The sequence below is a fragment of the Pygoscelis adeliae genome, unplaced genomic scaffold (assembly GCF_000699105.1).
Source record: "Pygoscelis adeliae isolate BGI_AS28 unplaced genomic scaffold, ASM69910v1 Scaffold91, whole genome shotgun sequence".
Classification (NCBI taxonomy): Eukaryota; Metazoa; Chordata; class Aves; order Sphenisciformes; family Spheniscidae; genus Pygoscelis; species Pygoscelis adeliae.
Genome location: NW_008824196.1, coordinates 3,606,707 through 3,634,460, shown reverse-complemented (window position 1 = coordinate 3,634,460; position 27,754 = coordinate 3,606,707). Strand labels below are relative to the sequence as shown.

The 27,754-nt window shown below is 36.5% G+C and overlaps 1 protein-coding gene across 1 annotated transcript in view; it reads left to right on the top strand.

Annotated features, from left to right (window-relative positions):
- The window catches only part of CHDC2 (calponin homology domain containing 2), a 128,549-nt gene that overhangs the window by 54,872 nt on the left and 45,923 nt on the right, over positions 1-27,754 (top strand). Inside the window, exons 8-9 of the mRNA XM_009334788.1 lie at positions 15,135-15,232; positions 15,536-15,652. Of these exons, the coding sequence (XP_009333063.1) occupies positions 15,135-15,232; positions 15,536-15,652 (215 nt within the window). The remainder of the gene's footprint in view (positions 1-15,134; positions 15,233-15,535; positions 15,653-27,754) is intronic.

Genomic DNA, 27,754 nt, shown 5'->3' with positions numbered 1-27,754 from the left:
AAAATATTTCTAGCTGTCAACTCATAGTTTGGGTCTGATCTTATGATTAACTCAGGGAGCTTCCCTGGCTAAAGTAACATGCCCTACAGTAAGTAGGTGTATTTCCAGTGTATTATTTTCTTATTATGTGTGTCTAGTGCCTGCTTTAGTGGAGCTGTCTTACAGTCACAAGGACTCTGCTCTGCTGGGTGTTACCTGAGTCCTGTGTGTATAGCTGACAACTCGCAGAGAGAATGGCTAGCTACCTGGCCAGTGTTGTGGCTCACCATAAATGCTGCATTTATTCCTCCACCCCACTGTCTGTTCTTTTTATTGTAGACTCTAATAATTCCTACGTGTTGAGCCATGACTAGCCTTGATCTGGCCTGTGGAAACTTGATGGGGAGAATATGAATGTCAAAATGCATCTTAACATTAAACTTTTACTTGAGTTATAATGTCTAAAGATGAGTGGAGTGAATCTGAACCATAAAGTGCAGATCTAGTGGACACTACTGGGCAAAAAAACCCAAATGTCTCAGTCCAGGTGGAATACCTACTGATGATGCATTTTAAGGAGCCAGTTATTGAAAGTGTTGTTTTAGTTGCCTAAGAGTATGTAATAAATTAGAATCTTAAAATGAGGGTTTTTTTAATGAGTTTGTCATATAGTTATCAGCAATTGTAAAGTAGGTTTTTTACAATTATTTAGTTCTAAAGGCTCCCCAAAACTGGCACCCAAAAAGAACAATTTAATTACAATATTAGGGTTTTCAGAAAATAATAACTTCTATCAAATCATGCTAATAGGACAGATAACTCAGTCGGTTAATGTATTCATTTGTGCAGACCTGCTTGCAGATTTGGCTCTAGGTCACAGTTGAAGATGAATTTTGTGGTTACTGCCAGGGGACATTTATCTGCGTTACAGTTCTCTCTTACAATTTCACTTAATTATACTTTTCTGCTTTCAGAGAAGGGCAAGATTGGAATGAGAAGGCAGAGATTATATATGCTTTCTGTTTGTGGGAAGTTACAGATACTGCCTTGCTATATCGACTTTTTTAGTTCATGAGTTCTATATTCTGTTTGCTAGAGGACAGCAGAAATAGCTTGGTGTATGCACATGAGAACGCCCTTTTGTTTTGCTTCTATTTCTGTTTCTCTCACAAAACTACATAAATGAGCATTGCTAAAGTTACAATAATTAAAAAACCAGAAAATTTTGACAAATTATGACATTTATAGTCTTAATCTTATACCTCTGCATTATAAAAGTTCTTAACTGTGTGATCTTGTACTGTTCTGTTCCACAGATGACCTGCCTCAATATCTCTGAGTCTTCTGCTTTAACCTTCGCTTTCCTCTTACTTTTTGCTTTTACTGCCTCAAAATGAATTGGTGTTTACTACTGTGCTGTTCTTTCTGCTAAATGGGGCAGAGGATCTGATGACAAAGGACACAGAAACCACTGAGGTACTCAGTGCCTTTGCTTTGGTCTTTACTGGTAAGACTGGCACTGAGCAATCCCAGGCTTTCGAGATGAGTGGGAAAGTCTGGAGCAAGGAAGACTTCGCCATCGTGGAGGAGGATCATATTAGGGAGCACTTAAACAAATTGGACAAACACAAGTCCATGGGACCGGATGAGAAGCGCCAACAAGTGCTGAGGGAGCTGGCCAATGTCACTATGAGGCCATACTCAGTAATCTTGGAAAGGTCAGGACAATCCGGGGGGAAGTTTGGAAGAGGTTTGGAAGAAAGCAAATGTCATTCCTATCTGGAAGAAGGAGGATCCAGGCAGCTCCAGGCCAGTCGGCCTCATCTTGTTTCTTGGGATGGTGATGGAGTAAATAATCTCAGAAACCATTTCCAAACATATGAAGGACAAGAAATTGTTTGGGAGTAGTCAGCATGAATTTACAAAGCCGAAACGAGGGCAGGAAATCATGCTTGACCAACCTGATTGCCTTCCGCAGTGACATGACTAGCTCAGTGGACAGGTGGAGAGCAGTGGATGTTGTTTATCTCAACTTTGGCAGGCAAGGCTTTCAACAGCCTCCCGTAACATCCTCATAAACAAACTGAAGAAGTACAGGCTAGATAAGAGGACAGTGAGGTAGACTGAAATTAGGCTGAACTGCCAGGCTCAAAGGGTTATGGTCAGTGGCACAAAGTCCAGCTGGAGGCTGGTCACCAGTAATGTACCTCAGGGGTCATTAGACTGAATTTGGTTTTTAAGATGGAGAAGAACTTATATATCTCAGGAGATTTAATATTCTCATATACCATTGGTCCTTTAAATTTTATGATGTTAAGGTTAATCGTCAAATTTATACTTAGATATTGTGACATTTTTAATCATGTTGGCCTTAACTTAAGCATTTAAACAGGCTTTTTCAGAGGAACAGTTAAAAGTGTCATAAGGAAAAACATCATTCAAAGTATAGTAAATGTTCATGCAACCCAACTGAAAGTCCCAAATATCCTCAGTTTTGTATGAGTTTTTGTTGTTATTATTTGCTTAATATCACTAATTTTAAGAGAAGGATTAGTTCTTTTATTCTTGCTACAATCCAGATCAGAGAGCAATTGCCGCTTTTTGCTTAACATTTATGCGCCTGCACGTTATCGTCCAAACACTCTGCTTTGAATAAAGAATTAGCCCTGACTAGGAATATGTCTTGGCCACGGAGCTGCTTTCAGCTCAAACTAGTCTGTTGGGTGATCTATTCCTACTAAATAAATGAAGATCTATCCAGGCCACATTTCGTTGTCTTTCCTTTGGTACCTAAGCTACTTAAAGTGAAATGTGACAGTGAGCCAAGCCTAAGCTACTGCAGTGCAGAAGGGTTTTAAATATACATCTTTATTACTTTCTTCTAAAGTTGAAGATAACTATGTCGCTCATCAGAACTCTTCTCTTGCAAGAATTAAGATCTCAATAGCTTAGAGAGAAGGAGTTTACTATCTCCACATCTTCTGCCCTTACTGCTACTAAAGAATAAATAATGTTTTAAAAGCAGCTTGGCATATGTTTTGGGAGGGCAGGCTTGTAATATGTCTTATTGACCATAAAATGGAAAGCGATGTTGAAACTTGAGACCAAATGCTGTAAAACGGCAAAATACAACTTTGCCTATTCTGCTGAGACCTTAATTATACATGAAATATAAGATTCAGTGCCCGCTTAAGGCATTATATGGGCAATAGTAATGATAGGAGAGGAAGCATGAATTATTTGAGTGTAATAAATTTTCATTTTACCTTCAACCATTCCTTATCTTCACATTTCTTTTCAACATTTCTCTCTGAAAGACTAACGACTAATAGTATGAAAAAACAAGAGTCAGGAAAAACCCTTAAAAGGTTGCTAGCGTATCGGAATGCCATAACTCAAAACCTGTACTTCCTAAACAGAAGAAAATTTTGCAAATTAGTGAATTAAATTGCCACCTGAGAAGTTGTATGTCTCTTCCTTATTAATTATGATTCTTGCCATGGGGTGAAAAAGATAAACTGTGTTTTGGGAAAGAAGGGATTTTCTTGAATGTATCCCGGGAAGATCTTGAAAAGAGTAGATAATTCTACATTTAATATAAAATTATTAGAGAATATGACAGCCAGTAAATTGAACAATATCTGAACACTCAACCTAAGTTGAGATGTAAGAGCTGTTTCCAGAGTAGATACATCTTCATTTTACTGGGAAAATCTGCTTAGAATGGAAATTCTGCTTAAGAGGAAAGAGAAGTGCTAATCCAGTGCCAATGTAGGTTTGTCTGACAATGTTAAGCATAGTAGCATCTCTCAAGATTCTTACTTTCAAGTAGGAAAGTTTTGGTTTTGATGCATTTTTATTCCCGTCACTGTAAGTGAGGTGGGTGTTTTTTTGGTGGTGTTTTTTTTTTTTTTAAATTTTGATATCAATTTAGCATGGCATCTGCAGTAGAAAGGTTGAGGAAGGAGTGATTTTAGTGTGAGATGACATGTCTTCACAAAATTGTATAAGAATTAAGTAGCATTCTTGTTTGTTTTAAAACTGATTCACTAGAAATTATTCTGGTGTTATGCAGCTTCAGGGAGATACAAATATGGATAGTCCTTGGAGCCCTCTATTGAAAAGATTCGAAGTGTTCATATTTGGAAAACTGTTAAAGAGATCTTTCAATAAAAAAGCCCTAACTCTTAGGGCTGCATATATTTGTGTATGTATTTGTGTGTATATATATATGCATACATATATACGTGTGTGTAGACATGTATGCTTATATATAAAAATGTATATGTGTATATACATATATGCTGACCCTCCAAAACCTACATGACCTGAATAGGAATAACTGGGTAAATATTTAGGAAGAAATTTTGTTTCCTTCCTTGCAATACACTTTGAGATGACCAAACAGCTATTCTACTTTCAGCTAAACAAGGTGCTTTGCAGTGTTTGTATGTTAATTGGAATAAATAAGCTTTCTGATTATTTGTGTAATTAATGCTACTTCTGCAGTGCATACCAAATATGTAGATTGAGTATTGTATAGCTGATGCATACAACTTCAGGTATTTTGTGAGGAGAAAACATATTTCAGACTATGAAGATTGAAAAAGGTTCTGTTAATTCATTTAAGTGTTGAACAGTGAATTGCATTGAGAACAGTATTTAACTTTTTTTTTTGACTAAATAAAATGATGCGGGGATTATAGTATTCATTCTGAAGCCAATATAGAAGCCAGGTATGCTGTAATGAATTGCTGAGATTTATTGCATTTTAAATCAAAGTGATATATAAGTGAAATGCCATGATAAAAAAAAAAAAAGTGTTGAAGATGACATTTTAATCTAGAGGTTTTTAGTACCATTCAGTGATTTTAAAACTAGTTCTCTTTACAAATAGAAACTTTCTGTTGAAAAGCAACAAAATGGAGACTTATATAAGGTAATGCTATTCTTATGTGATGCATAAAAACCTAAGGAATTTGTCAATTTAAGATATTATTTTGGGATAAGAATCAGCGAAAATAAAACAGAACTGCGTAGATAGTGAAAGACGATTGGAAAATTTTATTAGGAGCAGAAAGGTAAATGTTCATGCCTCAGGGTAAAAGCCTTCTGCAACAGATGGGAATAAACGAGACATATCCCCAGTGTATCCGTTTTTCTGTCATTGCCCCATGTGGTGCTTCTTGAACTTTTCTGCTTAGAATTATGAATTGTCAGTGGTATTAAATCGATCTGTCCCTGATATTTCAGGAGTTCTTAGAAGAATAATTATCAGTTTGATGAGCAAAGGCTGTAGCATCCTGCCTGAAGTAGGAACTGTAATTTACCCGTGAGTCTTTAATAAAAGACTTCTTGTTTTCCATGTTAAGATAAATGTAGCCTCACATGCTGTATGTGCTGAAGGTAGATACGTTATCATTCTGTTAATCCTAAATACATTTTAGGAAAAACATAACATCCTTTTTCAAAAAATAGTCAAAGGCATATTTCCTCTCATCTTTCTTATGCTCTGTATTGTATACTTCAGTACCATCATTTTAAACCTTGTCCTGGTTCTAATGTCAGTACTTACGGAGAAGGTTATTGCTACATATTTCTTCTGTAAATGTTTGTATTATTCAGTACCAGATTTAAGCTATTAAAAAAGGACTGTAGGCGTTATTATAGCTATAGATTAGTTCGACCTCCAGAGATTTTCAGATCCCAGAATAGGAAGTTGTTATATAATACTATAAACCATTATTACTGCAGTAATTTACATTAAAAAGGACATATTGTGATAGTGAGTCTATCTAGCTCAGTGTTCTACCTCCAATAGAAGATGCTTAGAGATAAGTAACAATGCAAACATACAGCAATACTTTATACATACTCTGAGACTTCCTGGTTTGAAATTGAAGACTACTTGAGATGAAGGTGGTACTTCTGTAAGGTTGTACTAGATTCTTTTTCTGGGAATTTGTTTAATTGTATTTTGAACCTGTGCAAACTTGTAGCATCAAGCCATTCTGTAGCAGTAAGTAGGTTTAAAATCTATACCGTATGTAAAATATTTTGTTTTGAGCTTGCTGCTTAATACTGTAATTTAGTACATCCTTTACCGACAAATTTGTGTATTCCACTGAGCTATTTAACAATAATGTCTGGTTCCCATTCTCAATGTCACGCCTGCTTACATAGGCTGCTGTCACATCACCACTCAATTGTTACTTTTCCTTTGCAGTTCCATAGTCTAATTTATTAACTTCTTATAATTTCATACCTTTCATCATTAAAGGTCATCAGTTTGAAGATTTTTATGTGAATGTATTAGGTTTAGTTGGAAAGTCTTATAGAATATTAGCCTAATGCTATATATTTTTTCCTCTGTTTTTCAGTAACTCAGAATTTGAAAAAATTGCTTGTGGCTATATAACAGAAGATTTATCATTTGTGAAGACACCTCTTGTGCCTCCTTAGACATATATCAGTTGATTTTGCAACTGATAGGAAGAATTTAACTTCTCTATTGCTTGTGAAAACAGCAGAACAGCTTCACAAGAAATACAGTACTTTCTTTAAAGATTTATTGCTGTTCTTACTTTTTTTATAAAATAACCTTTAAACTTAGTAGATTAAACCAAATCTGATCCTTTAAAAGTTTTAACGCTTGGTATAAGACCATTTTGTTCTTTCTGGATGTTCTTCTTATCCACATAATACCAATACATCATACTGCTGTGTTACAACTTTTTTTCCTTTTCTGTTGGAATGTTTCTTTTAAGATTAATGACAATTTTTCATGGTCATTTTTGCCAGAACAAAAGTAATGTGGTGTGTGTGCTGGAAGAGTTGTTTAAGTGTACTGTTTTTTGGGGAGGGCTAAACAATGTTCTTCTACCAGAAAGAAGATCATGATTTTGGCTTGCCAACCATTTTGCACTGTTTGGTGGTTTTTTTTTTTGTGGGACTGATGCCAAAGAATACCTTTGTGTATCTATTTAGAATAAGATTGGATATCGTTTCTTCCTGGTTTTTAGAAGAGGGGCCAACGGCTTTAAAGATTTCATTTTCACTGTTGGCAGTGGGATGTGTTAGCTATTTTGAAACAGTGAAATGTTTGACTTCATAACCATTGGGAACAATGGCTTCCCCCATTGCTGGGGACTCTTGATCCATTAGCCATTTTTCTGGGGTGTTTATTTGAATAAAAACACTACCATCTATCTTCAAAGAGATAATTTGTTACCAAAAAAGAAGAAAAGAAAAATATTTTTGTGAATATTTATCTTTAAAATATTGCTCTAAAAACAGTTCTTTTTCTACAGTTGGTGAGGGATAGAATCGTGTATTACAGGAGGCATAAAGGGTGACTTCAAAACATTGGAGGAACTGGAATAAAAAGGGATAGTGGAAAGTAAATTGTACATTTGTGGTGTTTTGCTGCACAAAGCAGGTATAAACCAGTTTTAGTAAGTCAGTGAGATAAAGCATACTGATGGATCAGTTAATAAAGGTGAAACTTGCAAAAAACCCACAGTGAAGCACAGAAAGTAGGAAAGGGAGAAAGAGAATGGAAATAATCTGTTTCGTTCTTGTGTGCAAAGACTCAACTGACTTAGACCTGTAGCGTACAGGACAGGTATTTGCCTAGACTGTTATAAAAATCTCTAAAAAAGAAGATTCCATGGTCCACTTTAGGCAATATCTGCCAGTATTTCCCACTCATTTCCATTTGAAAGATTTTCCTATTGTCTAACCTAACTCAAAATTTCCCCTGCTAGAGTTTAAGTCCATCCTTTCTCTTCTCAAATGTGATGTGCAGTGGATCTTTGCTTTTCTAGTAACTTTATACCTATTTGCAAATTACTATGTTCTGCTTCAGTTACTCCCTCTCCCCCCTCTTGGCACAACAATTCCATTCTCTCAGTCTTTCAATATACTCAGCTCGTTTGTTTTCTGGTAAACTCTCTTAGTTGATCCATGTCTTTCTTGAAGTTTGGTGCCAATTACTGGGTTTTATACCAGGTGAGACTTTACTAGAACTGAATAGAAGTGAAGGGATCAGTTTACCTGCTTAAGATACAACTCTCCTGTTTATGCATCCTAGCAAAGTATTTGCTTTTTCTGCGACAGTGTGAGATTTGCTGTTATCTCCAGGTTCTTTTCTGCAGAATTTCTGTCTATACAATTTTCCATCTAGTACTTGTGTAATGAATTATTCTTCATTAAGTGTAGTACACTGCACGCATCATTATTGGATTTCATCCCATTTGTTTCAGATCACTATTCCAATTGTTCAAGAGCTTAAATTATAGGCCTTTCCTCATGAGTACTTGCAACCCATTCTTCTTCCCAGAGTCAATTCTTTAACCTGCTTGGTATTATCTGCAGATTGGACTAAGGTAGTTTTATGCTGTTTTCCAAGTTGCAAATGAAAATATTGAATAGTATACAATCTAGGACATTGCAGTTTGATTTGTGGGCAGCTGATAGTTAGGTTTACTGTTTTTCAGTGAGTTTTGTGCTCCACCTAACAGTACCTTTTTCTGGACTACCTTTTCCTTGCTTCCTTATGAGAGAGAATGTGACCAAAATCTTACTGAAGTTAAAATGTCCAGTATTTCTTCTTTGTCCACAGTATCTTCTACCTGCCAAATAGACAAAATTTGACCTAGAGGAGTTTATGGTGACTGTTGCTTGCTATTCTGCCAAGAAATAGGTTGGTTGTCCTTTTCGTGTAGAATTGTTACAGGTATTTCCTTGATTATCTCCATTTGGAAAATAGTTTTCATATCCCGCAAAAAATCTTGAGGCTTCAAATCTATTCATACGAATGTAAAAACATTTGTTTTTGTTTTAGTGAAAACTAAGAAAGATTTTGGCAAAAACCAACTGCGAAAACCTTGTAGCCTTGTGTGCTATTGATTCACCAGGGGAAGATGAAATCCAAGCCAAAGAGTGACAGTGAAGATAGTTTGCCTTTTTTTTTTTCTCTTTGTGGGAGAAGACAGGGAAAACATCTAAATCTGAAAACATTCCCACATAAATTTTGGTTTTGACAAATCTGATTTTTCTGCATTCAGGATGAATTAGGAGTGAGACTATGTATTAAGTGATTGATGTAAAATGTGTTTCAGGGACTTTTTAAAGGCCATAAAATTTTTAAAAACTCAATGGATCTGGACTTTTACAATACAATAAAAAATAAAATATGGAAATGAATAATTAGAGTGCCATGGCAAAACTTGTCTGCTTCTATCTAGAAATGCTTCGTGAAAAAAGAAAGCAGTGTGTCTTCAAGAGTTGGTTTAACCTCTCACAAGAAAGATGATGACAATGCTGTTATGCTTGGTTAATGTATGAATGCCACGTGATGCCATTACAAGTGAAAAATAAAATTGCCTATTAAAAATAATTAAATGCAGGAATTAAGTTAGTCCCAAATCACTGAATTGAGTATGAATGTTACTTCCTTCAGTGTTGAGTGGGATCAACAGCTGAAACAAACCTACTCTCATTTTAGATCACTTGCAGTATATTTTAGGGTCCTCTTGCAGTATATTTTAGCTTTCCATAACGATAGTAAATGTCTGAGTACGCTACATAACAGTGACTGCACATCCACTCCAAGTTAATCCTGCTTGATTATCTTTTTTTATGAGGTATTTTCACCTATTGTCATGGATGAGGCAGAGTAAATGACAGCCTGTGATGGATCAGAATACTGGGGTTTATTGAAGGACCAACAAGGTCCCGGCTCTTATCCTATTTGATAAGTTCACACACTCAGTCGCTCCACACAGCGCTATGTTCACAAGGTCTCAAATTCCCTCCCTGGCGGGGAGGTCGCTACTGATCTGAGAAGATCAGGCAAAAGTCACGTCAGTTCACGCTGTGCCGCTGCTCAAAGTTACCACTCTCAGGTGTCACTCTCCAAAGTCCCTGGGCATCCACTAGCATTTGTCTCTATGCATCTCTCTGATCTTCAGGATCTTCTCCCACTTCCAAGATATTTCCTCCAGCTAGGACCTTCTTCACCTTCTTTCCAGTCCCCTGTTGTCTTTTCAAGACCGCTGCTTCTTTTTGGGAATGCTTCTTTTTGGCCTCTTCTTCTTTCCATAGGTCCAAGTCCCCAGTTTTCCCAGTCTAAACAGTCTATTTGCAGAAGCAGAACTCGTGATCAGCCTAACTGGTGCTTCTGTCTCACGTCTCTTCATTAATGGAAGGATTCAGAACATGCCACTTTAGTCTAGGTGTTATCAAAATTTGCAACCAGCCCCTATGGGACGCAGCTGGCAAGTAGCAGGAACTCGTCTCAGAATTCAGTAGTTCAATTTTGGACAACCACACAGAGTTATCTGCTACCTGTCAGCGTTCACATTTTAAGCTGTTTCTGGCCTACAACACCCATCAGTCAGGTTTTCATCATGACATTGGCTGAGAATCTTTATCTTAAAGATCCATTAGTTGTTTTTTTTTTTTGCAAGAAGTACCAATACAAATGAAATTTAATACATTTATATGCTTAGAGGAAAATGAGGTATCCTGAGTAAGACTTCTGATTTCCATTGTTTATTTCTACTAAAATTGAGTAATTATATTTAAAAACTGAATTACTGTAGGGTGGATAGCTGGCAGTTTTTCTGCTAGGTTTGATGTTGTTGGGAAAAATACAATGTGTTTTCTGACTAATTTATTCACAAGCATTTAATTAAGTAGGTTGATTGATAGTAGAAGAATTAAACGGAAAACAACAAAAAATACTTATAAAAGTATTTAATTAGTCAAAATGGGAAAATATTCCACTTCATGGGTTTTTTTGTTCATGCTCTGATTTACATAGTCTATAAAGCTATAGTTCAATAAATGTTTTTTAAACAATGGTGCTACCATGTTTCATTTCTACGGGCGCAGCCATTTATGTGGCTGCGTGGTAAACCAGATTGGTGTGACGCAGATTAAAAAGTAAAGAAATGTTTTGCCCTTTCTTTTTAAGCCAGCTTTGTTCCCACACCCACTTTGCTGCCACACAGACAATTCTACCAGCATAAAGAAAGGATTAGTGAAGGTAGAAGAAGGTACATAGGTACTAGGGAAAACTGGTATTGCTTAAGTGTGCTCAAGTAATATTCCCACCAGAAGCCTAAAGGTAGCTAATGGTACACTTAAAGTAAGCTTTAAAGTTAAAATAAGGTAAACAATAAAGTTTACTTTTTTGATCAAAGCATCTGGTTTAATGAGTTTCCATAACAAGGCTGAGTAAATCAATCTAGATTTTAGATTTAGACCAGAAGAACAATTCAATATTGGACCGAATTTAAAATGAAAGCAGAAGTAGTTAATCTTAAAAAGTTACAAATAAAAATGTGGAAAAGGTGATTTATTAAAAATACCAATATCGTGTGCTGAGAGTGAGTCTGAGTTCTATTAATAAAGACAAAGATTATTGAATTTTATAGGTCCCAACTATGATCAATAATACGATGGATTTGTATTAGAAAGACTAACTTTTTAGAAAGAAAGCAAGCTTTTAAAAATGTATTTTGCTATTTTTAAAGTATTTGTTTTTGCAGTGACTACATTAAATATTTTTGAAGTAACTGCAAGCAATTTACCAGGGAGTTGGGAGGAAATTAATGTCCTCTACTGTAGACATTTGTAAAATGGAGGTCTGAATTTAGTTAAAATTAATACTGTCCCAATTTAGATGTTGAGGCCCATATTCACTGTGTTCTGTTCCTGTCATAGGTAACAAGGAGATGATATATATCCAGTTAGACTTAATCTTTGGTACCTTGTCCTCCATAATTATCAAGGACCCTTAAACTTTGAGTTTTCTGCTTGAAAAAAAGTTGTTTCAATTAAACAATAGGAAAAAAAAATTCTGACAAAGCGAAATGGTTTTTGTCATTACAAATTTATAAATTAATATTTTAATTTTGATTTGAAAACTTACAGAAAATGAAATTTTCATTCTAATCCTCTTTTAAATACTGTTTTTTGATATTTTTTAACTTAACATCCATTTCATGAATATTTAGAATAACACGTAAATTGATTTAGTTTTCTTTCTGTTCATATTAATGAAAGAACGACAATAAAAGAAACATTTGAATTCTAAATAAAATTAAAACTTTCTTCAGAAAAGGAGATTTTTTAGATAGTAATTTGAAGTAACTTTTTTTTTGGGTGTTCTAGATGAATCTTGCTGTTTTCTGTAAAAGGGAGGAGAGAGTTTGTCTCTCCTTTTAAGCCAGTTCTTTTATTTAAACTATCAGAGCTTATTTTTTAATAATGAAAATGAAACAAAATAACACTTTAGGGCCTTCCAGAAGAAAAGAGACTGTTTAAGAACAGTGTAATTATTAATATAATTAATATATGATAGAACATATTTTATGTAATGATTCATTTATAGATAGATTTCCATCTATCTTCTGATATGGCAAATAGGTTTTGGGAGGGAGAGAAGGGGAAGATGTTGGCAATGAACAATGATGAACAATCTTTGAAAATTCTGTAAGAATTTCACTCTTCTATGACATATAAAGTCACAGTTTGATAAAATTATCTTGTGTGTTAGCTAGCTTATTTTATGAAAGCGAGTACTTAAAAATTAGTCTTTCCTGGAATTTTTATTTGAGATTATAATTTGATATATTTACTTTGCATTAACATAGGATTCCATCTGAATGCACGTCCTATTTAATGATTTGCCCCATGGTTATTTTATTTCTTCTATTTAGTTCTTGAATAGTTTATCTCTTTAAATTTAGTCTGAAGCATAATATTTACAGCACTGTAGAACAATCTTATAAGCTTACAACTAATCTGTTCAGTATAAATGAGGAGTTCAACAACGAAATTTATACCTGTAGCTGATAATAGCTACTTATTCGCAAATTTGATTTAACTGTACTTCTTGGGGGACCAATTGAAGTTATTTGAGCTGATGTTGATAAATTATGATCTGACATTAGCAGCAGCATCTCTAACTACTTTTCCCTGTCACTAATTACAATTTTGCAATCACACTTAATATCAAACAAAAGTAGGTAGGTAAAGGCAATTGAGGAGGTATAAACTCAAGTAAAATAAGTGCTAGTAAAAGAAAACCATTTTGAAGATTCGTAGTGTCTTCAACACTACATGGAGTGGTTACCACTGTTTCAGTTTAAGATCAGGAATTTTTTTTCCAGTTTGAATGTTTTTTGGATTTGTGGCCTGGCTTTTGGACAATAACTTGCTTGTTTACATCAGCCTGGCTGATGTCTGAAGGTACTTAGGAATGAATAAGGTTACCTTAAGAAATTTAATAATTTTCAATATACAACAGCCTACTTTCTTTCTTAGTCAGTGTGGTGTTGATAGTTGTTGTTCGTAGGGTATATAACATATCCAAAAATACTGTCTCAAGTTTAAAACCCTTAGTAACACTGACTGAAGTGTTATGTCTATAGCAGAGCGTTGTCTGATTTGTGAGCAAAAGAGTCAGCATTCTTGACCACTAAGACAGACCATTGTATTCCAAATACAATCTATCCTTTTCTCTTTCTTGAACTTTCATTTGGTTTATAGTATTCTTTCTGTAAAGGTAGAGACCTTTCAAATATACACAATTTGTGCCCCTGCTTTCATGTGTTTGATCTTGTAGAATGAAGCTCTTAATAAGGACAGACTTGAAATAAAGGTCTGAAATGTGTAACCTGGTGAAACATTTTATGCTTCTGTTCTTTTAAATTATTTCTATGTCAAGTACTGGTGTCTCCAAATTCTTCTTTTGCTAATGAAGATAGTGGACTGTTCTGAACATCGTTATATTACTGTCATAACAGTTCAGTGTTGCAAACCTTTTTATCTTTTAATGGTAGCATTTTTGAAAGAAAAGAACATTTCTTTATATTATATTGTTTATGTGTTTATAATATGTAGGAGAATTTTGATCGTCTCAGATTCTGTAGCATATTGGTGGGTTTTTTTCAACTTAGGAAGCGTCAAACTTGGTAAATAATACACTCTCTGGATGTATAGTGAAATAAAAGCTATATAATTTGTCCTGTATGAGAAAGCATGATCCCAGTCTATCCGAAAACCTTGCCAGTGGCTGAAGTCCAAAGAGTTCCCTAAATTTGGGAGCTTGGGCCTGAGACAGTAACAAAACCAAAGAAAACTAAGCAATAGGTATTTTTGCATTAGAAGTTGGAAGAAACTGCAGATAACACAGTTATGCCATCAGAGAAGGCATGACTCAGTACGTGGATATTTGTGACCAGATTGCTCTCCTTAAAAAAGGATCAGCTTCTATGTGTTCATGCTTCACAAAGCGCATATCATCTGGAGAGCAAAGTACCGGTAATTTGGTATAGACAGTGATTTAAAACATTTAGTTATTGGTATGTCAGTAACTTTTTTAGAGAATATCTCAGGTTGAGAGTTTTCAAATGACTGTATTCTTCCTATGGTTTATTATGATGCTTAAGAACAAAAGTCTGTTGTTTAAATGCTGTGTTGACTATGTAAGATATGGAATTCTTCAAATAAGAAATACTAATAAGTAAACTATATTTACTTTCTTAATCAGTTTTCTTTTAAATAAAAACATTAGAAATGTAAAAAATAATCTAACATTGTGAGGCATAGGCCTTTACAGTACAACTGTAGAAGTAGTGATCTGTGCTGCAGGAATTGAGCTGTTAGCTTTCATTTATATTGCATTTGTGCCAAGTAATTTAATATGACCTTAAAGAAATTTAATAACCTTTTCCTTCTTACGTGCTTAAACATTGCAACTTTAAAGGATTCACGCATATTTTCCTGAGTTTCAGTAGCCCTATGAATGTTACGCCTATAAAAATAAAAACAATTTACATGTTTAGGTTCCTAATCTGTGAGGTTAAGTTTAGCTAACCTGCTTTCCCTTCCATTGTGATGAATACTCTTACATGCTGTATCAGAGTGTATGAATAGTAGTTACAATATTCTAGGTGAGATTTTTCATGTTTTCAGCAACGGCTCTGGAAGAGAATTATGTCTGGGAAATTCTACGATGTTTCCTTTTTGTGTTCTTTCCTCAAGTCAGTAATTTCAAATAGTCATCATTTCTATCTAGAATAAAATCAGGCATCTCAGGGGAGAAGAGTCTAATTCATCTTGCTCTGTTTTTCAATCAGGTGAAGTACCACCAATGAGATGGATAGTAAATTTTGACCGAGATCTTCTAGATGGTCTGGTATTGGCAGCACAGCTGGCAGCTTATTGTCCATATTTGGTAAGGACTTTTCTTAATATTGTGCAAGTTTTATACAGTTTATTAATGTAAGTGGGTTTCTTCAGGCCTTATTTTCCTTTGGAACTGTTGGCTTATGTGGTTTTTAAAAAGGAAAAAAAACCCAACATTTAGCAAGTCTAGAGTGATTATTTCAGTATTACTTTTTCTTTTCTCTGGGTATATTCTTAATAGGGAACTTTATTTCAAAATTTAGATCTTATGGATTGCTGAAAGATTGAAAATACAAACATAGTAATTTTGCTTATTGATAGATGAAGAGTTTGATTTCTCTGTCTTCTCTAGGTTGCTACTCACTTTGTAAGGATGTATACTAATCCAAGAACTCCTGAACAGTTTTTGCACAACTGTTTGATACTTGTGAATGCTATGCATGCTGTCAGTCTGGCTATAGACATAAAGGTAAACTATTTTATACTAGCAGTTCTTAGATACTTTTAAACTTTTTTTTTTTACTTTTATGATAGTAATATAGTACATCAAATTAAGGTGAGATTTTAGTGAAGCATTTTTGTTTCATGATGTGCTACTGTGTGATGGAAACCAAAATACTGCTTCATATAAATACACTTAATTACAGGTAATTTCCATAATTCCTTGCTTTGTAGAATCGCCTATATACAACCAGCTGAACAGAAGATTAATTCAGTTCAGATTCTAGCATCGTAAATCACACAATGAAAACCTGAGTGGAATTTATTATTAACATTCTAAGGCAATTTAGAAAAAAAAATATTTAAGGACAAACATAAAAAGGAGTGGTAAAAAAAATTATGTGAATGTCTGGTGACATGTGCATCTATCTAATCATGAAGGCCCACGAGGTTCTGTGCCAGGTTTGATGCACACAGAAGCCAGTAGCTTTGGACTGCTCTGAGGGTAACACTGTAAGCCATCAGCTTCTGATGTCCTTTTTTGGGAGGAATATGATGTTGATGTTAGTTTTTTCTTCAATCTAGGATCCACTTGGGATCATTATATATGTTTAGTAACATGCTTTACATCTGTCTTTCTTCATTGGCCTACAGCTCCAAATTTTCTGTATATGGTGCCTTCTACATATGTGAGATATTATTTCTTTGCTCTTTTTGTTGCCCCTAAAACCAGTTTTCTCCTGCTCCCAGTCTGCATTTCCTTAACTGAGTTATTTATAGCTGTGGGTTCTGGTAGTACCATACAAAGATAGAAGTAAAACAAATTAATCACAGAGGCCTGATCAATTAAAAAAGTTGCTGTCACTTTTTAACAAAAGTTAAGTAAAGCAAAGCTCTGCAAGCTGGTCAGCAAGCCTTCAGACAGAGAAGGCTTGTCAAACCCCAGTGCTGAGGCCCTGTAAATTCAGTACAAAGCTTATGGCCTGTTAATAGCAATGGCAAGGCTGTATTACAAGGTTACATGCTCACAGGGATTCGTGCTCTTACCTTCCATGTGCTGGTTGCATGTGTTAGTTACTGAACTATTACCTATTTAAAATAGCAGATTCCCTCTTATTTTCCTTCTCTCCTTTGCTCCCTGAGTCATTAAAAATCCTGTCCTTACCAAACTAGTAAAAACTGTTTAAGGTCACATCTTTCTCTTAAGAATTTGCAGAGTGATGCAGCTTCCATCATGAGCAAAGTGAATGTCAGGGACTGTGATGGGCTGGGGTGGGTGTGGAGCGTATTGGGCTGGCTAGAAGACCAGAAGAAGATACAAGTAGACTGGACATAGTATTTGTTGGTGTATGAGGAAACTTTCCAAAGGAATTAATAGTATTAGGAATCAGAGGTAGAGGTGTGGTGTGAACAAAGTGGTATGAAAGGAAGCTCAATTACAACTTTTTTTTTCCCTTTCCATTCGATTGTGTTATGATTACAGGGAAAAAATTAACCCTGCTATTTCCACTTGTATCAGCTACTGTCTTGCTCCCACATCCTGATTCAGGTATGCTGTTATAAATGGCTTTGCTATGACAGGCTAAACTAAGAAAATCTACTGTTTCATATACTTGTGCTGACAGGAAGCGTAAAAATATAATCTAGGTATAAACCTCAAAATGAAGGCATATTTTGCCTCAGCTTTTAATAAGAAAAACAGGCAGTTCAGCACATGAAGGCAGAGGCTGGATGCTGGATATGCAAAAGGAGTTAACCCCATTAAAGGTAGAAGCAGAACTCCAGGACATTCTCCTTAATGCTCTTAGTGTGTTTTAAGACTACAGTGTCTATAATACTACAATATTATTAGTTCAGCATATTTTTGAGATATTGGTGTTTTTATAGATGGGAAAGTCCATCTCTGTACAGACTAGGAATTTAAACAAAGCTATATAATCAGTCCACACCAGAAAAAGGAACAGATCCTGGATCTTTGAGGTCTGTATTTTAATTCTAGCTAAGGCATGTTCTACAAACAAAATATTGTGGAAAGTAAAAAAAAAAAAAAAAAAAGGTAAATAAAAAGTACCCTTTATTTTGTTGGAATTCATATATGCTTTTCTAAGACCGCTGTAGAAATTTCTTAAGCTTCTTGTTCTTCAGCAACACAAGCAGCAAAATACATGAATCATGTTGCTGAACTGTGCTAATTTGGGATTTTTCTGTTAGTCTTGTCTCTTAAATTTAGCAGGCTAAAATGCTCCAACAGTATTGGCAAAGTTCTTGACTATCAGGCAATCACTGCTTCTGAACTTTCAGGACAGCTTTGCATTAATTAAAACAAGGATGATGGTGACAGCACAAGCTGAGACACGTATTAGGTCTGGAATAGACACCGCTTTCAATCACTTTAAAAATCTAAGATTCTGTAATAATAAAGACGTTTAACTGTCTGAAAGCCTTCAGCTGCAAGTTTAAATGATACCTCTAATGGAGTTCAAGGCTTTTAAATCCTCTTAAGGATTAAGATACAGGCTTAAGGTGGAGTACTTTGGGCAAGAAAGTCTTTGTTTCCACTTTCTAATCATGACTGACAGTTCAACCCTGGAGTATTAATGGTGTCTGTCTATGTATTTTTTCATTGTGTTTGATACTTTTAAGTTCTAAACCGCTTTGATTTGAAGAAGATCTAATTGAAAGCCCAAAATAAAATATTGCAAGATAAGATGGTGGATAACAGCGATATGGAGGGAATGTATATGACAAGGATAGATTAGGAGAGAAGATGCAGTGATTGGGGATAGCCAGTAGAAGAACTCAGTTTGCTACTGACTGATTTAAAATTGGGGCCAACGATACTGACATTTATATTTGGGACTAAGTAAAAGGGAGGATATTTTCAAACAAGCTGTAGAAAACATGAGTAAAGTCAGAGAGTGTTAAGAAGCTGAAAATGAATGTGGCTGTTCTGTTGAAATGAAGGGAGGAATTCAGCATCGTTGTGAAGTAGAAAGCAGTGAAACTGGGCAATAATATGGCCATATGAGCACGTAAGGGGGGTAGATGGTAACCCCAAGACTTGAGTCTGAAATGAAGGAGAGAAAGAAGGTGCTGTCAGCAGCCAGTGGAGAAGAGGAAAGAAATGCAGCAACATAGAATATTTTGAATTTCCAGTATAGGTAAGATTTTTTCCTTGAAGTAGTCTACAGATTATTGTATGCACTTAGAAAGGTAACTTCCTGGCTGTCACTTAATGTTTCAGTCATACCTTTATTGTAATCATCTCTAAAGATGATTAACACTTTTTTGTCTTCAGTTTCCTGTACTTAAGTAAGGAGCTATTAGCTTGGTAAATATGTCAACTTCTTGACAAAAGTAACTTTAAGGAAAAGGATTTCTTTCTTAATTCTTGTTATTTGACTAAAATTTGTATGATACTGCAAATACACAGACAGAACCCTGTATCTCTCTATCCACCAATCTATACTGTAAATGCAAATACCTTGGTTTGCCTGGGGTAGGAATCTAATATTGATGTGCGGTCTTAGATTCAGAAAATAGAAGAGAGAAATAATTAAAGATCACTTTTATTTGTTAGGGTAGCAATTGTCTTGTCATACCTATCTTTCCTAGGATATTCTGGGAAAACACTTGAAGAGAGTTGTAAAGGACTGAATCTTCCTAAGCATCCTTATAAAAGTGGATGCAACAACTATTTGCTTTGATCTGGAAGCCTGATAAATCAGAGCATTAGATAAAGAACATTTGGCTGGAATTCAGCTTTATTGATAATACTGTGCAAAGCACTTGGTACTGTCCCACACAACATCCTTGTCTCTAAAATGGAGAGATATGGATTTGATGGGTGGACCAATCAGTGGATAAGGAATTGGCTGGATGGTTGCACTCAAAGAGTTGCAGTCAATGGCTCAATGCCCGGGTGGACACCAGTGATGAGTGGTGCCCCTCAGGGGTCTGTACTGGGACCAGTATTATTTAACATCTTGGCTGAGGACATGGACAGTGGGATTGAGTGCACCCTCAGCAAGTTTGCGTGTGACACTAAGCTTAGTGATGTGGTTGATACTCTAGAGGGAAGGGATGCCATCCAGACGGACCTTGACAGGCTAGAAAGGTGGGCCTGTGCAAACCTCATTAAGTTCAACAAAGCCAAATGTAAGGTTCTGCATCTGGGACAGGGCAATCCCAAACATGGATACAGGCTGGGCAATGAGTAGCTTGAGAGCAGCCCTGTGGAGAAGGAATTGGGGGTACTGATGGATGAAAAACTGAGTATGAGTCGGTAATGTGTGGTTGCAGCCCAGAAAGCCAATCGCATCCTGGTCTGCATGAAAAGAAGCGTGGCCAGCAGATCAAGGGAGGTGATTTTTCCCCTCTACTCCACTCTCATGAGACCCCACCTGGAGTACTGTGTCCATCTCTGGGGTCCCCAGCATAAGACAGACATGGACCTGCTCGAGTGAGTACAGAGGAGGGCCACAAAGATAATCAGGGGGCAGGAGCACCTCCCCTATGAGGACAGGCTGAGATAGTTGGGGTTGTTCAGCCTGGAGAAGAGAAGGCTCCAGGGAGACCTTATAGCAGCCTTCCAGTACTTAAAGGGGGCCTACAGGAAAGATGGGGAGGGACTCTTCTGTCGGGGAGTGTAGTGATAGTGTAGTGTAGTGAGGGGTAACGGTTTTAAACTGAAAGAGGGTAGATTTAGGTTAGATATTAGGAAGAAATTCTTTACTGTGAGGGTGGTGAGACACTGGGACAGGTTGCCCAGAGAAGTTGTGGATGCCCCCTGCCTGAAAGTGTTCAGGGCCAGGTTGGATGAGGCTTTGAGCAACCTGATCTAGCGGAAGGTGTCCCTGCCCATGGCAGGGGGGTTAGAACTAGATGATCTTTAAGGTCTCTTCCAACCCAAACCATTCTACAATTCGATTCTATGATTCACTGGCATGATGAGATCTATGAAAACATATGCAATTGCAACAGACAAGTGATCTGTTCAGGCATGTTTAGTTTTAAGTTCACTTAGATTATACCCTTAGGCACCCCATAAACATGTTGTGGAAACAAAAGAAAAGGAAACATATGTTTCAAACATATGCTTTTTATTTCCGTCAGAGCAACTGAAAATTACTCGGACCTGATAATGGTCTCACCTGGGATATTTCTAAAGAGAAACTGGGCATGTCTGGGATAGATATAGTCTTTTGAAAAGGATATTCATATGTGTATACATTACAAACATACAAAAATATAGACTTTTAAGCTTTATTTAGACACCAAAATGACTACTTGATCTTTTTTTCCAGACTTGCTAACTGTTCTATTCTCACATTGACTTCCAGCTTATTGAAAACTTGGCTGCTGCACTTGTATAAGCAAAGCCTATATAAACTTAGGAACCTCCTTTTGTTCACAAACAACATTGTTTCCTATATGTTTACCTTTTAATTTCAATGTTTAAGACTTACAAATCTGGAAATAACTAATGAAGATTAATGTATGGCTTTCTGTTTCTGAAATTCAAGATAGTATTTTTATTACCTTCTGTTTGTTTAATACTTTTGCCATAATTTTCAATAGTAATTTGCAATTGTTGGTTTAAATTGGTTACCTAAGTAACATTTCATGGCCGCTTATTCCACGCATTTTCTATTTTTCAGTTATTTGTGTCCTACTAGAAGCTGTTCTTTGGTGTAGGATGTCTATTTTCGTCATTGCTTTGTAGGGTTTGTAATGGGGAAAGCCTTCTTCCATGATTTTTGCATCTGTTGAATAGTTTGCTTCATTACATTATTCAACTAATAATTACTTGTTCAGAAAAATGGAGAGTGTTACTGCCACAAGAAGTGGTTCAGAGATCTACTCCTTCCTGATATCTTTTAATAAAGTTTTTCTGTCCTCTTTTCTATTTGTCAGAACTTTGGCTTATAGTTACTGTTACTATTCTGGATTTAAAACACCCTGATTTGTTTTTTCTTTTCCTTTTCCAGCTAGATAGATTAATATTTGTTTGTAATATATTCTATTCTAAGTATCAGTCCACGACACTGCTATGCTAATAAAACAGAACTGCCAGCATTTTCTAAATATCATGGAATGACTTAGAGGCAGTTAATGCCATTTAATTTTTGCATTGTTATAAACCTATTTTCATAAAAACAGGAGGCATTATTTGTAAGCAGTTACAAACTGTTTTCTGAGCAGTAGTACTAGGCTTTAGTAATATACAGGTGATTGAAAATATGGAGAGTTGGTTATGAAATTAACAGCACAGAGCTGATGGTGTTATAACAGTTAAATAACTTTATGTTCACAATAGAACAAATCTACCAGCCCTTGAATTTCTTGTCCAGTTTTGATATAGTCCTAACTTGGAATATTTATAATTTGAAGTATAATAATTTATCCAGTTTGTCAACTTCAGCATTTTCTTTAACTAGGCAACATTAGAGCACAAATAAAAAGCTAACAAGCAAGCACCCAACTCTTCAAGAAATGTGAGAGGCTTTTTCATATTTTGAGAAACTTTGTTATGGATACAATTTAAGGCATAAATCTGTTAAACTTTATTATTTGCTATTGTTTGCTAACACAGATTTTTTTAAAGCAAATAATATATATAGAGAGAGACTGAATTTTCTGCAGAATGTTGTTACGAAGTACACTGATTTTCATTTTTTAAAAATTAGTTCCTAGAGCAGTAGATAAATGTCACAAATGCAGTTTTATGAATTCAGCACAGGATAAAACAGAATAATGTTTTCTGAGGGAATAAGTTCTGATCTAAGTGGAAATGAGTAGAAGTAGGTGGCAAAAAAAAGTTAGGCTTCAACAGATAATCTACTCTGGCATCTTTGCTATCTTAAATGAAAACGCAGGAAAGATGAACAGTAGAGGTGTAAAACCACAGCTATATTGGAATAACTTCTTCTACAAGTACTTGTTAACATTCAGTAGCCATTAGTGAGATAAGTGAATGGAAAACATCAAAATATTTTTCAGACTTTAGGTTTAAAGGTTTTGGCAGGGAAGAAGCTTTTTTACTTTACATAGTAAGTGCATCCTAAAATTCCAACCTTAAAAAACAGTGTGATGGAAATAAACAGAAATACAAGATGAAGCATATGATTACATCAATACCTGAGGACTATATGATATGAATCGTAAGAATTACGAGGATGAGCATTATCTAGGAAACTATGAAGAGTGACAGGGAAACTTCAGATCAGTGCCCAGTGAATGTACTCAATCTCTTGGAAGGTTAGAGAAGGAGCTGTGCTAGAACTGCTGGGAGTAGGATGCAATGCTTGGCTGAGCACAGGGCAAGAAAAGAGGAAGGAAAGAGTTAGTAACTCTTCCTGCCTTTGTGCTCCATGGAGTCAATGGATTTGCCACCAGGGGAGCTCCAGTTCTGTCTTTTCTATGGAATCTCCCACCTGTCTCTAACTTAATAAAACAGAAGTGAAATTAAGAAAACTTGGAGGTTGCCTAGTGAGATGTAATGCAAGATGAATTTAATATGTATATAGATAAAAATGTGGTAAGTCTTGTCTGTTCTAATATATCTTGGCAGGTTTCTCCTTCCTATTGTACCAAATAAAACAAAAATTCATATTCCTTATAGCACAAAGTGCACAGAACACATTCATGCAGGACTACAGGCATTTATTTTAATTAGGGCTGAGCTGCAGTCAGTAATAAGTCTGTGAAGCTTTCAGTAACTAAGTCATCTTGCCTTAAATAATGTTTACCCTTTGGGAAAGGGCTGCGTCCCTTCTCTGCCTTTAGTCCGTGAGCCACGCCTTGCCATCTTTTCCAGCACTCAGATTCTCTCTCTTTCTTCTCTCCCCATCCTGCCATATAATGCTTTAGAGTATGGAGAAGGAGAGGCTCTTCTTCCTAAAGGAGACGTTAGGAGTCTCTGGGGGCACCCCCAGCCCTGACTGCCCCTGCCCAGCTCCTCAGGGCTCCCCCCACCTGCCCACAGACCAGGACCCCATGTCAGCCCTCTGGGACTGTCAGCCCCTGCCCCAGCGATGCTGCAGCAGGGCTGGTCTCCAGCTCCCCACAGTCCTGCCCTGCCTGGCCATGGGACCCGCAAAGCCAGGCCCACGCATAGGCCCTCATCTTCCGCCTTGGCCTGTCCTGGTCCCCCAGGGAGGTGCCCAATGGCTGTGGCTGGGGCTGTCCTGGTGCCCCCCTGGCTGCTCTGCTCCTGGCTAGGGGGTGGGATGGGCCCTGGCTGGCCTCTATTCTGCAGCTGTGTTATATTGCCTTTGGCTCCTGGCTCCCTGGCCCGGAGAGAGCAGTTGGCCCTTGCTGTGCCCTGGCAACTCTCTCTGTCTTTAGTTTCCCTTTCAAGTTTGGACAAATTTTAGCTTCACTGGCCTTTCTGGATTTGTTTTCTCTTACTGAATTGAGGATTCTTACATACAAGACGCAGAGCATCTCATTATAGTACAGCGCCTCATGGGCTGAAAGAGCCACAGAAAATACTGCTGGGTTCATCTGTGAGAATCCTTTAATTTCTCCTTTCTGTAAAACATGATGGGAAACTTCTGACAAGCTTGTAGACTGGATGGGAAAGAAAGATTATTCCTGCACTGGAAACGTTGTGTTAGTTTGACTTGTTGCATTTCTGAATTTAGAATCCAGTTTATTCTAGATTTTTCTGGTTTGAAATGCAGAATTGTTTTCACCCATCTGTGACAATAAAAGAGCATCTTATTTTCCCTCTTCTCTTCTACGTCAAATGTGGGTTCATTCTTGTTAGCAGAAGAGATGGGCACCCTGTTTTGATGACTTTTTACAAAACGAAGAAAAAATATTAAGCTGCTCTTATTTACTTCTTGATGTTCTTCTCTTGAATCTTTGAAAATAAAATTGTACTTTGTGTAGGGCTAGAATGCCATAGGCTGGTGAAAGTGAGCATTACTTCAGATGCTTGGTGTTACTGCATTTATTTACAGCACGTTCATTAAGAAAACTTAGCTTATAGCTCCACCTTTTCTTCCAGATTCTTTCTTGGTTATACTGAACATAACTTCAAAAAGAGTGTTTTCTTAGGCTGCCTTTACAGTTTTTACACAGAGTCAAAGCGAGACTGTGCATAGGCTTGAGAGAAAAAGAAACAAAGATGTCTAAGTAGACAGAAATCATATGTGGTTCAGGAAGTCTTGTGCTTGAGCCTGGGAAAATACTCAAGTATATTTGTACTTACCGTAGAATCATTTTCATTTAGGCATCAGCTTGTAGTGGTGTCCTTTTGGCCCACGGTCTGAGCCAATAGGCTGGTCTTAGGTTCTTATTTTGTATAAAGGTTTTTCTACATGGAATATTTGCTTTAAGCTACTGGGGTTTTTTATATCGTGTTGGAAGAAGGTGGCTCCACTAGAGTTTCAAATGTTTGCCCTTTATACCCTTTCTCCTCGCAAAATTATTGTGTCAAAATGCAGCTTTTGCTAGCTGAAGAAAACCTTTGTCAGTTGCTGATCCATCAGTCATCAAGTAGAAGCTGTTTGAGGGTGGAGCTATTGGTACTTGTGCTCAGTGATGCAGCGTTTTGCTTTCTTAGACCTCCTGCCTTAGGACTCAGCTGCTTTTTATGGTCCGATGTTTTAGGCAATAGATTTCAGCCAATATTGCATTTTAATAACATCAAAAGAGGAAGAAAACTCAATAAGCAATTTCTAATTAAAAAGAATTCATAAACTGTTAATGACAGGCTTATTTTTGTACGTAAAGAATGAAGTAGAGAAGAATTTAAAATAATGACAGAGAGGTGCTTAACAATAACCAATAAATCCTTAAGCCACTAATTTCCAGAAGCTGGCAAATTGTGTCAATGGGAAGACCACTTTATATTTGCCCAATTTCTTATACTCTTTACTCAGGCAACTGTTCTATTGGCAGAGGCAGAATAGTGGGATACCCCGTCTCCGATACTCCAAGGAGATCCATAAGCATTTAGATCTTGCGGATCCTTGTTCAATGTCATTCCAGCTGATTTTGTATTCTGATAAGGGACATTCATGGAACTGCTTTCTGCCATACCTGCAGGAGGAACTAACTAGAGGAACAAGGGCCTTTCTGCAAAATTTGAAGATAGACTGGCTGTTGTGTTCTGTCTTTGGAATATGTATTTACTTTTTCACGGAGTGTTTTATTGTATCTTGAGCTTTTGTAATTAGGAAGTTGAATTGGCTGGTTTGTAGAAGCTCTGCAATATATGCTCTACTGTAAAACTTTAACTTGGCAGTAAAAATTAGCTCAGAAAGTTAAGATGATCGATATGTCTATACATCTCTCTTGCTGCACTAAAGACAGTCCAGAAGAGGCAAAAAAGTTTTCTCCCTTTTTCAGCCCATGTGGCTAATAAATGTTATGTCTGAAACCTGGGCTCCTTATTCAATATAGTTCAATTAATGACACGTTTTGTTAGATGGACTGTATTTATTTACTTTTATTTTTTTTGTTAATCTGACCTCCTCAAAAGTGTCACATTACCATTTTTATTGCTTTCTTAACTTAACCAGAAAAGATAACCAAGGCTTCCATTGGACTATGACATTCTCTCCCCATACTATCACAGCTGGAGTAATCTGGCAAATTTCAGTTAGAGTTGCCCTATTCTCATGAGGGATCTCACAGTATCATTGCACACTCTTCTACTGTGAGTCTTTGCTTCATATCTAATAAGTTGCAGGCTTGCTGATTTTTCAGGTTACGTTACAAGACCTTCCTTATAAAGGTCTGCTTGAGGGAAGTACGTACGTGCAGAGAAGCAGGGAAATTGCATACTGGATTTACTGATAGATTGCTAGTCTTGAATCAGCAAATATGTTTGTGCTTCCAATGTGCACGTGAGATTTTTGTATATATGGAAGCTATACTTATGCAGCAGTCATTGGTATGACTGTTGCTCGTCTGGAGAGATCTGTGTGCTGTTACCAACTCAGCTGTGATTTACTGACACACAATGCGGGCTAATGTTGTGAGTGAGAGACTTTATTACTTGCAGTAGTTTTTGGAGGGTGGATGATGGTGAACATTGAGAGCACACTGTTAATTCCATGTGACTCTTGGTTTCCCTTTTTGTCTACAAGCTACAGACATTTTTTCTAGACATTTTTCCACTGATATGCCTGCCATGTACGCACTTACGAGACAGATTCAGGTCCCCTATAGTATACTTGTTTCTAAATAAAGCTGGTGTTGTAAATAAAACTGGTGCAAATAAAACTGATCTTCTAAATAAAACTGGTTATGTATTGCTTTTCATTCCTCTTCCAGATAAACAAAAAAGGTATGCCATTTAAGATACATTTTTACTTTGTCTTTTTTTGTTTGTTTGTTAAGACAGTGCAAAGATAATGTAGTCTTCGATATCCTAAGTCTGCCTGTGCTACAAAAGAATGTCATATCATTTGAGACTTGTTTGTTCATGTCCTTAGAAATGAATGCTAAAACTTTCAATAGCTGCTGACTAGAGACAGATCTTTTTCCTTATTACTAATGTATTTGAATATGAAGTATCTCCTAGAGGTTGTCGAGTTCCTAATAAGCTCAAAAAACAAGTAGTACAGCTGTTTCATAACAAAGTCTTGGGATTTAAAAGTGTCTCGTACCTGTTTTCTTGCTCTCACATGACCCTGCAGATCTAAAAGACATTGACTTTATGTATATACAATGCTTCTAGATAATGTACAAGTCAATATTAAAATAAAAAAAAAATGTGCTCTGTCTATTCTTTGAGTGGTTTACAGCTGCACATTCATGACATGATGAAACCATGTGAAGAAGGAAGCTTGATTCTGGAGTGATGGGATGAGGTTACCTGTAGTTATATGCAAGTCATCCAAACTGCTTAGAGAGGATGACAGTGACAATCAGCAACAGCACAATAGATCAATTTTTTTTTTCTTGAGAATTGGGCAGTTTTTCATAGAATCATTAAGGTTGGAAAAGACCTCTAAGATCATCGAGTCCAACCGTCAACCCAACACCACCATGCCCACTAAACCATGTCCCTAAGCGCCTCATCTACACGTCTTTTAAATACTTACAGGGATGGTGACTCAACCACTTCCCTGGGCAGCCTCTTCCAATGTTTAACCACTCTTTCAGTAAA